We start from the raw sequence: 10,962 nt of genomic DNA on the forward strand, positions 1-10,962 counted from the left end.
GGGAAACAACATTTTAGCTTCTCAAATTAAATAGTGCCGTTAGTAACATAAACAAAATGTAAATGTGCAATAACTACACCACGGCAAATAACGTACATGAATACATAAGCATCATACGCGCACACTTATGGCCTCTCAACAAGCCATCTGTCTTTGTAGAGCCTTCTGAGACTTCAGGCCAACATCAAACGATGATGTAGATCTCAAAGTGCTCCAAGTGTGTCTGTGTGTTTCAGGGGCAAGTCAAAGCACTTTTAGAAGACACACAAACACACACACACACACACACACACACACACACACACACACACACACACACACACACACACACACACAGGTGTGTTACCACATACGTCACCAAATACAAAGACGGGTCGCGCGCACGAGCGCATTCTGAAAGGGTAAACCTCTTTGTTTAAATGAAGATAAAGACAACAACCACAAGCAAATGTACTCGCTCCCACATTTGCAAGCGCTCACACACACACACACACACAAACGCATAAAAAGGTAAGGGGAAGTGTGTGTGTATGTGTTTCAGTAAATGTGGGTGCTGCATTTGTAGTACAGATTTATTACAAATATCGATTAAGCACGGACGTCCAACATCACACTGCAAAGCACTGAGTCAACAATACACTGAAAAATGACTGTTTATATCCACAGCACTCCACACCCATAAATTATGAACTATCGACTTTGCACCTGCACGTACACACACACACACAGAGATACACAGGCAGGCAGACAGACGCAAGGTGCACAGCATGCAAACACACCTTGAACACCTGCCACAACAAAGAGTGACCTGCTGCAGAACACACGGGAAAATGCAGACATACAAACATCCACATACACAAATCCTTCGAAACACGCAGACGCAGGAGACTCTGCGCACAACACACACACACACTATTTGGCCAGGACGCTACAGGAAGGATTACCAAAACCACAAAGACAACAAATGACAGCGGATGTCTAACAGTATCTTCCCGTCCACACACAAACAAACATGGGGATCGCAGACGGGTTGTGACTCACCTCCTCCTCCGCCCAGCAAAGTCTTGTTAGCTGAAAGAAAAACAGAAAGAATTAACCCAAAAATGCTTAGAGCAACCAACACAAAAAAATAAAAGTGACAACCAATTAAATTCAGCTCGCATCTAGTTTTGTTTTGCTTGTTTTCAATGATAACTTGCTTTGTATTTCCTCATTCCTCTCTTTTGTGGTCAGGAAATGAGGATCTGCAACACCTTGACCTCTCACCCCAGTTTATCCAAATACAGTTGGGTCTTTGTGTCTTTGTACATCTGCTGTCTTGGTTTCCTCCGCTGCTTCCCATTTAAGTAATTGACACATTTCTTTAGGTATCCATGTGAGGATTATAACTTGACATTCTTGCTTATTGTTATTTTGTTGGGGGGGAAATGGTCTGTGCGTTTGTTCAAAACATAATTAGATATTGGTGTCAGCGTTTCACAATGAGACTGGTTCTCAATCCTGGTCCTCTGGGCTCACAGTGCTGCTGGTACCAGTTACTTCATTGCCTTCACCTGGAGCTGCAGGTGCTAAGTCAGTACCTGATTAGATAGAATGAGACTCAGCAGGCTTGTCACGGATGACAGAGAAGCTAAGCACAATAGGACCGCATGGTATCACAGCTTGTGCCGCAACTATCCAAAGACAAACAAACTACTTTTGTGAGAAGAAGAGGTCACATGGTTTGTTTTAAAACAAGTCATTCATACTGTTTTTTTTTTACTTCTGGACAACATGGAGGTGGATCACTGAATGTGAACCAGTGGAGTAAATTAAACAACAACATAAAACGCTCTTTAACGGCTGTAAAGTGGAGAGTGAATGCCAGCAGATTGGACAGTATGTAGCTTGGCTGACCTGTGTGTTCCACATCATTACGTTCCCTCCTTATATCAAGTCAATGCACATGTTATAAGAGTGTTAAAGTGCTGGCAGGGTGATAAGGCTGCTTGTGACATTCTGTATGTGATATCGGAGTGATTTTCTCACCCACATAAGCATGAATGTGTGGAGTCAGCATTGCCAGCCTGGGTACATCTGCAATGCTTCTCAGAAAATCCAAACCTGACCATAAAGTCATAAAAATCACGTTTTATCTTCCCTCTTTTGCTCGTGGATCAAATATGGAACGCTGCGACCGTGTTAAGAAAACCTAATAAGCGCATAATCTACTCTTTGAGGGACAGTAACAAAGTTAAGTCAGAGAACACGGGAGACAAAGCAGATTTTAGTTACTCTTTGCCAGTAGGCACAGTGCCAGTCGGGTAAACATTCACAGTGTATAAGGCTCGTTTTTTTTCTTCTTCTTCTTCTTGATGAGAGAGAGAGCGAGAGACTAAATCCCACAGCTGTCTTTCTCTCACTTAGTGTCTCTCCGCTCATCATTTCCAACATCCCTTCTACCTCATTAATAGTGAATCGCACTTAATTTTGGCATTTAAGCAGACTGTATTTCTCTGTATGTGTGAACCATTGTCTCACTAACATCTCTCCCTAAGTGAATATCACTGCTGTCTAATTTGGAGCGGCACACTGATGTAGAGATCCATCTACGATGAGCAGGAGAGGCAGAAAAAGAGCACGACATGTCATCTCCTGTGACACTGAGAGACATTTCCAGGGTCTCCAGCTCATTGCAATCACAGGGTTTTATGTAAATTCCACAAAATGCTGCAATTTTCCGCGATACTGCATAATTTCCCAGTTTTACGCGCATTTACCACATAATGGGCAAAGATTATGAAAAATCGTGTGTGAGGAAGCGGAGAAACTCATTTGTCGCGGAGCGGGCAGGCACGTTCGCCTGGTGACGTTTAGTTTCACTTCATTTAAAAGTTGGTAACATAAGTATGAAGCATGTCGGAGGCATTAGAGTGTGGGATAATAGACATGAATGTACAGTTTCTCTATGTTTCTTTATTTTCATATTGCATACAGGGAGAGTGAAGTGGAGAGCAGCTGGGTGCTCTTAAAGCAACGGAGTGGGAATAGGAATATAAACGAAAAGTTGCGACATACAGAAAACAAAAAACCCCTACAACATTTGCAGCAAAATTCATGAAATTCTTGTGGTTTGATTGCAAAAATCACCAAAGCAATTCTTGAAATCCGGGGGGGACTGCATGTTTGATGATACACAGTATGGTTGAACGTTATAGCTTGGTTAAAAGATGACTGAGTGCTGATGAACTGGAACGCAGCCCATTGAAGCACGCACAAAAGATTGCGTTGATTTAATCAATCTCCCATTCATCCTCTGCTAATTAGCAACATTTGACTCATATTACAGATTACAGCGCTCTTAATAACCATCTAGGTTTGTGAACACTGCATAGCCCGGAGGCAGTATGAACTATTGAATGGTGAAAGGTTTTTCTATTTACATGCAGCTTGTTAACAGAAACACTGAAGTGATCAGAAAATGACCAAAACAAGATAACGGATTGTGTTTATTCAGATATTTCCCTGCAAACCCGCTGCATTTTTGGGCTATAACACATGCAAAGTCTGGTTACCACAGACGTTGCACGAGGGCAGCAGGTGCCTCGCACTCTCAAAAGTCACTGGAAGATTGCCAGAGGTCAACTACCGGGGAGGAAAAACACCAGCGAGGAAAATGATCCCTCTTTTGCTGTGATGTTCCAGTTAAATGTATCAGTTTCTAGTCTTTTGTTTTTTGGGCATTACAGCATTACTGCGTTATGATGTTTAAATTTCTTTCCCTCCTCCTAGCTGCTCTCCTTTTAATCAATTGATGTAAAATATTTCACAGTGTTGTTGCAAAGTGAGGGTGAAATTTCTGCCGTGCGAAAAAGCAACAGTCTCAGTCTTTGCTCTTATGCATAACGTCTTGTCTTCTGGCTTTGCCTACTGGATTATTTAAGCCCTTGTCAGTGTAAAAGAAAATGCCATTTCACTCTACAACAATGAATTTGTCCTTGTGTATTTCTTGTAATTACAGGTCTACGTCTTCAATGGCAAACAAACCATATACAATAAATTAAAAATAGCAGGGGATTTAACTATATAATAGAAAAATAAATGTTAAATAGTATGTATAGTAATAGCAACACCATAGCCTCCATTTTGTTTATTCTAATGGATGATTTTAACTCATCCATATCAAATTATGATTACTATTACAATGAGTTGGGATTGGGAATTGAACATTTTTATTCCTCTTTCTCATCTGTCTTACAGCATGAGACAAGACTCTGATGTAGATTAGTCCATAATTGAAAGTTGAATAGTGATGACAGCCCTATTTCGCAAAGCATGTGTGGAACTCTGTGAATGTGAACTCCAGATCACCCACTGAAGCTGAAATCAACATTAATTGCAAACCAGAATATACTCTTTTTTTTTTTTTGCAGGAGGTGCTCTGCTGTACCGCGCTCCTCTCAGGCTTCCCTGTACCAACTAAAACATTTATCAAACACTAAAGAATGTTTGAGTGCGCGTCTCTGTCGAGCGCAGCATGCTAAGCTACCACAGATACCAGGACGAGAGCGGATGCCTTTGACTTGAGCCTGTAATCATATTCACGGTTGGCCGTCCTTGCTGTTCAAACATTCCGCGTCTTATTTTCATCCTGTTTTGCGTTTCATAACAAAGGTGTGCCAAGTTCAAATTTAAGTTCTGCCTTTTCCCTTTCAGAAGGGAAAATAGGAGGAATTGACTTTCTAAAATCTACCACACACTGATGTTTGAATTCATCCCACTCCTGATTTTTATTCTGATTATTAAATTATTAAGATAGTCTTACATAAGGTAAAACAGGAGTGTTGTATATTATTAATCTACCATGTAATGATGCTGTTTTCTGTGTAGATACGTTAGGGCATGACACAGAACAAGCCTGTGGGATAACAAAAACATCAAAGCAAAGAAAACACTCATGTGTATGCACAATCACGCAGTTGCAGAGAGATGGTACCACACACACACACACACACACACACACACACACACACACACACACCTCACGCACTCAGAAACAAATAAGAAAGAGAACACACCTATACATGCACGTGGAAACCTTTCTACCTCAACAGGGGCACGAGCACTCCGACAACAGATGCACATATGCTAGCAGTCATCCACCCAAATCCTGCATAAAGCCACATTTCAGTGTTAGTGTAACCATGGCGACAGTGAAGCCCAAAGGCTTGTTACTGAAATCTAGTTAATTAAAGAGAGAGAGGGAGTAACGTCGATACTCAGGGGAAAGTGTTTTACCATCTGTTAAAACCCACATGTAGCGTCTATCTGGTCGGGTATGGATGAGTTTGTGTATGTGTGTTCGGGAGAGATGGTGTGTGTGTGTGTCTGTCTGTGTGTGTGCGTGTGTGTGAGTGAGTGTGTGAGGCGCATACAGTGGCCACAGATGTTGCACGGACAAAAACAAACATAGCTCCTTTATCTCCCATGGTACCAAATACATGGAGGCTAACAGTTTCATCTTCTTATTGGTATTACATGACTAATTGGAATAGTTAATGCCGTGGAGCTAAATAAAGCATGCTAGCATCTGCCGCTGAGACACACCAATTATCGGGGTGGGGATGGGATCGGGGTGATAAGTTATACAACTACACACAGGGAAGGAAGGGCGGGAGAGGGGTAAGGGAGGGTAAGTTGACAATGGGGGAGAGGAGGAGGAGAGCGTGAGGTGTCAGGGGGGTGGTAGAGAGAGAGAGAGACAGAGAGAGAGAGGGAGAGGGAGCGAGAGAGAGAGAAAGAGGAGAGGGAGGGGTGATGGAGAGCGAGAGAGACGGAGACGAAGTGAAAGAGAGTTGAGGGTGGAGAAGGGAGACGCAGGACTAAATTTGCTGGGAACATAAAACAACAAGATGGACTGTACTTCTTTCTGGGGAGGTAAGTAATCACACTGGTGGAGGAGAGAGAAAGAGAGAGAGAGAAAGAGAGAGAGAGAGAGGTGGAGAAATGGATGGGGGGCAGGATAGATTGATGTGATGGACGAGTGCAAAATGGTCAAAACCTGGCCGGACGAGACAGAAGTTACTTGGGGAAAGAGAGACTGACGACAGGAGAGGAGGAAGAATGAATCTGCTGTTTGTTCAAGTGTAATGGCTGCGACAACCACCTGTGTGTGTGTGTGTGTGTGTGTGTGTGTGTGTGTGTGTGTGTGTGTGTGTGTGTGTGTGTGTGTATGCGTGTGCGCGTGTGTGTGTGTGTGCGCGTGTGGGTATGTGAGCGTGTGCGCGTGTGCGCGTGTGCGCGTGCCTGTGTGTGTGAGCGTGTGCGTGTGCATGCACTTGAGGATTAAGTCAGGACTAATGATTGTGGTGGAGTTGAATTGTCAGTTAAATTTGATCCACGCAGCCTTAAATCTCATTTTCCTTAAGCTTCCTGGTAAACAGGTCCTCTCCATTTGCCGCCCCTCTGCTTTCTGTGGCCCTCCATCTTATTTCTCACTCTCTCTCTCTCTCTCTGCACTCCGCGCCCTCTCCCCCTTACTCCCCAGGCCCCAGTGCAACCTGTTTGTGTATTCCTCTCTCCCTCTCTCTTTCTCCTCCCTTCCCTCTCTCCATCCCTCTCTTCTCTACCTACTTGTCCTAACCTCCATTATACCTCTTACAGTCATTTAATTTCTATCCCTCATTTAGTTTTGTCCACTTGAGCACGCATGCCAATTAATTTGCCCGTGCGATTATGGGAAAAGGACAGCGTCGTGGATTCAGCGGAGGACCATAAATACAAATAAAGCTATAAATAACTACAGTGGCGCTGACAACAGAGATAGAGACGACGCAGAACACCGTCGGCAGAGGAGGGGATTAAGATTAAACACAGGACTGAAAATCATATTGATCTCACAGTATTGGAAGCTGGAAGAAATACAAGATATCCAATAATCCAAGATATTCAATAAGAAACCTTCTCTTGATTTTGTGAAGTATTTTAACGCGTCTAGGGATCAACTAATGCCGAACCACACCCTGTGCAATAAAAGACCCGATACGCAGAGATCAATATGAAGCGGCACAAACACGGATAAAGCTGCAATTAAACGTTTTAATCTATCGTGATGGTTAAAAAGGGAAATCATTACGCATTTGTTCCCATCTGTATTTACTTTTCGTCCAACAAATGTAGCCCGAGTTCGTGCTGCTAATTTCAAAGCTTCCGTACTCGCACGTTGTTTGAATAGAGCTGAACTTCACCTCAAGGTTGAGGCTTGAATACGCTAAGGTGTCACACTTGACCGTGATGAGTTGAATCATCACAAAGTTGAATCATCACAAACTAAAATCAATATTTGCTGTGTAGGAGAACCACATCAGCAAAGTTTGCACAGTGAATCCATCTGGTTTGACAACTAAATTGAGTTACATGTGGGATGATGAACCCAACATTACTAAGACAACATTGTCAACCCCGAAGGAGGAAGTGACCCCTCCTTTCTTACTGCGCACTGACAAAGCGGCTGGCAGCTATTTGTCTAAATGAGTGGTGAAAAACAAGGAGCGACAGAGGGCAGAGTGACGGGGAGCTGACTGCTTTGGAGACCGGAGACAGTTGAGAAGGGTTACGCTTTATGCAAATGCCACTCGACGAGTAGATTTACGTTATCAGGCTCTTAAACATCGCGTGACTCAAGTTCCAATCAATTGCTGAGGTCACTTTCCAACAATTTTAAAATGAGTAACACGGACGACGAACAGTAAAAATGGCCTAAATTAATGAATCTGCTCAGCAAGGGTGTATAATTCTACATCTGGCTATGTGCGACGTACTTTCTCAATCTCACACTCTGGATAAGTGGCAGTGGGCACACCGGCAGTGTGAGGGCTCAGACAATGTCACGACCGCTGTGAGTCACATCTTGGACTATTGGCCATTTCTCAGCAAGTGTCCTGCTCAGCACATTTTGGTTATGCATCCACGGTCACATGGTAAATCGGTTGTGAAAAGACACAAATGAGCACTGCACCCTGGACAGCTGTTATTGCTGATGACGCACATGGTGAACAGCAAAGATTTGATCTGGCAAATGGAAATGACCGATTTCCTTCACTGGCTAAAGCAAGATCAAACCCAGTGGTGGCAGATCAATCAATTAAGAAAAAGAATGGATTCCACTATGATAATCAAGTGGTTTAGTTTGTTGTTGGCGGACAAAGCAACTGATAAATACATCACTTTAAGCTTCAGAAAATGTATCAATGGCATTTGTCAAATTTAAAACATTTTATTAAGTAAATTCAAATCACTACTTGCATTTCAAGGCTTTCTTGTAGTTGTACTCCGAGATGGATCAAAGGATTGACATTTAAGATTGTTTCCACCATCCTGTGCTTTTTTCAGAACATTATTTAATATCTGAAGAGTCTTTGTTTTGGTTATTACATTGCATTATCTGCAAAAGGAATATTTGACTCTGAAGATATGAGGGGTTGTTTATTGGTTTGCCATTTCAAAATGCTTGTGTGACTCTTCCTCCTCTTAAACTGCTTGTCACACACCTGCACGTAGCTATATATGTTGTATATGTTGCTCAGAAGTAGTTTGCTGCGAAATAAACAGATTCAAATTGAGTTTAATACAATCAATTAAGTAAATACCGCAGCATGGTTAGTGATACTAAACCAGTATCTTCTGCTTTCAAATTTAATGTTTAGCCTCAATTGGTACTTAAAGCCACGCTGTGCACAAATGCAGAACTACATCACACATGCAGCAGTGCAAAGGCTACACACAGCTTGGAGATACAGGCTTCATATTGGCAACTGTATCCTGAACAGTAATATGATTGTTTTCCTATTGGCCTTTGACCAACTGGGTTGCGTCTAGTCAGGTGAACACACAGTTAATTCAATCATCAGCTTACACTCAGATAGGCCTACTGAAACACTCAAATGCTTTTGTTCATTACTATATTTCCTACTCTAATAATTTAGTAAACAAAAGGCCTTATAATGCATAGAATTAAGTAGCGCATGAACACAGATTGAATTATAAAACACATCAATGTTAGCGTCGTGACACAGTTAATCATGAGAGGATCATGAGATCCGGTCCTATGATGTCATAGAAAATGTTTGTTTACCTGCAGTATGAGACTGTTCTCCTTCAGGTTTGCAGTGATATGAATATTTTCCATTTTGCAAAGAACTGAAAAGGACTGTGCTAAGGCTAAAATGCTTTAACCTAGTTTTACTTAAGATAGCAATAGCCTGCAGAGAGCTATTAAAATGATACCATAAGGGATAACTAGACCATAAATTATAGTAATTTAGCACAGACACACTAATAGATCCTATAGGAATATTACCGTTATTTTTCATTAAGAAAGCCGTAACACAAAGTCTAAAACATTGCTTTGATTAGAAATATTTCGCTTTAGAAAAAGATTAGGTACATCTTACAATATAATGTAATAGATTACATCAGGGCTACAACATTATCGCCTTCCCTTAAACGTATGTAGTTGAATGATCTCTTCTCTTATAGAGAACATTGGAAGCATTAAAAAGGTGGATTGATGGTGGGGTTAGTGTAACGCAGTGTATGATATTATTGGAGTGTTAAGTTTACTGTTTCCACCATTGTTACATTCCACATTAAAATTTCAAATGAAAATAATTATTACCAGATGTCAAATTCTAACTGTGACATTGGGAGTTACATCAACTGCCTAAGTCTAACCAGGAGAAGCTGCCGTTGGAGAGGCGCCAGGGGGTGCTGGTAGTGCAGGCGCAGGAGGGTACATGGCCCCCAGACGCCCGCACGGTCCCTCTGCAGATGCTCGGTGTGTGCAGCTGTGCACGGAAATGGTGTATGTGTACGCTTGGTAAAAGGGAATGTGGTCTTTTGCATATAGAGGGCTGATAATTGTCTGTGTCTAACACCTAGTGAAGGGAACAGCTTGACGGTAGCAATGCAAGAAAAATATGTCAAATTAATATGTCAGATATGCCTGCTGGGCAGACAAAGAAATGACCGGTCACAGTCTGAGTTAGCACACATCCAGCTGATCAGCGTTGAGCCTGATAAACCGGTGATAAATTGTTTTATTGCCACAATTTTTTTCAGGCAACAGCACGTCAACGAAAGCAAGCCAGTGTTGTGTCTTCGGTTAAAATTCTAAATAAGTGATGAAATAACGAATGAATTAAACATCAAACAAATAGCAAGTAGCATTTCATCATTAAAGCGGCCCCTCCGGAGTGGAATATGCCTATTTTCAAACGAAAGGGCCCCAAACTGCAGAAGCTACAGTGTGTGGTCTTTGTCAGAGTGTGTGTGTGTGTGTGTGTGTGTGTGTGTGTGTGTGTGTGTGTGTGTGTGCGCGTGTGTGTGTGTCTGTCTGTGTGTGTACCTGTCAGTCTAATGCTTGGTGAGTTGTCGGTAATTGCTGGACCGTGGCGACCTGCTGAACCCCTGTAACGGAGCACTGAGAGCCGCTGTAAAGCCTACCCCTTCTCCATCCACACACACACACTCGAACACACACACACACACACACACACACGCACACACACACGAAAATACTGTGAGAAGCGACGGCGCGAGACGAGGAAGAGGAGAGGATAGAGCGCGCGCTGGAGGCGACACCTGTCAAGCCGTTAGTGAACACAGTTGGTTTATTTAAAAAGACGGAGGCGCCCTAAACACTGGAGGGATAAACCGAGGTGGAAATGGGGATTAGTCGCACCTATTGCCGCTATTTTCCGCTCAGGGAGACATTCTGGAACCGCTGAAGGGGGGAGAAAGAAAAAAAGGCTGATTCTCGGTTATGACAAGCCGCTTTGGAGTTAAAGTAGCGAAGTTGGCGTAGGAGAAAAGACGGAGAGCAAAGGGGAAGCGAGACTTTATTAGCCTAGAGGTTAGTCTCTCTCTCTCTCTCTCTCTCTCTCTCTCTCTCTCTCTCTCTCTCTCTCTCTCTCTCTCTCTCTC

The 10,962-nt window shown here is 42.7% G+C and overlaps 1 protein-coding gene across 1 annotated transcript in view; it reads right to left on the reverse strand.

Annotated features, from left to right (window-relative positions):
* macrod1 (mono-ADP ribosylhydrolase 1) overlaps window positions 1-10,962 on the reverse strand; it is an 88,759-nt gene that overhangs the window by 37,182 nt on the left and 40,615 nt on the right. The window contains exon 4 of the mRNA XM_076159596.1: window positions 1,042-1,071. Within this exon, the coding sequence (XP_076015711.1) occupies window positions 1,042-1,071 (30 nt within the window). The remainder of the gene's footprint in view (window positions 1-1,041; window positions 1,072-10,962) is intronic.

The sequence above is a fragment of the Genypterus blacodes genome, unplaced genomic scaffold (assembly GCF_046128005.1).
Source record: "Genypterus blacodes isolate CSIRO-AG114 ecotype Tasmania unplaced genomic scaffold, CSIRO-AGI_Gbla_v1 ptg000098l_1, whole genome shotgun sequence".
Lineage (NCBI taxonomy): Eukaryota > Metazoa > Chordata > Actinopteri > Ophidiiformes > Ophidiidae > Genypterus > Genypterus blacodes.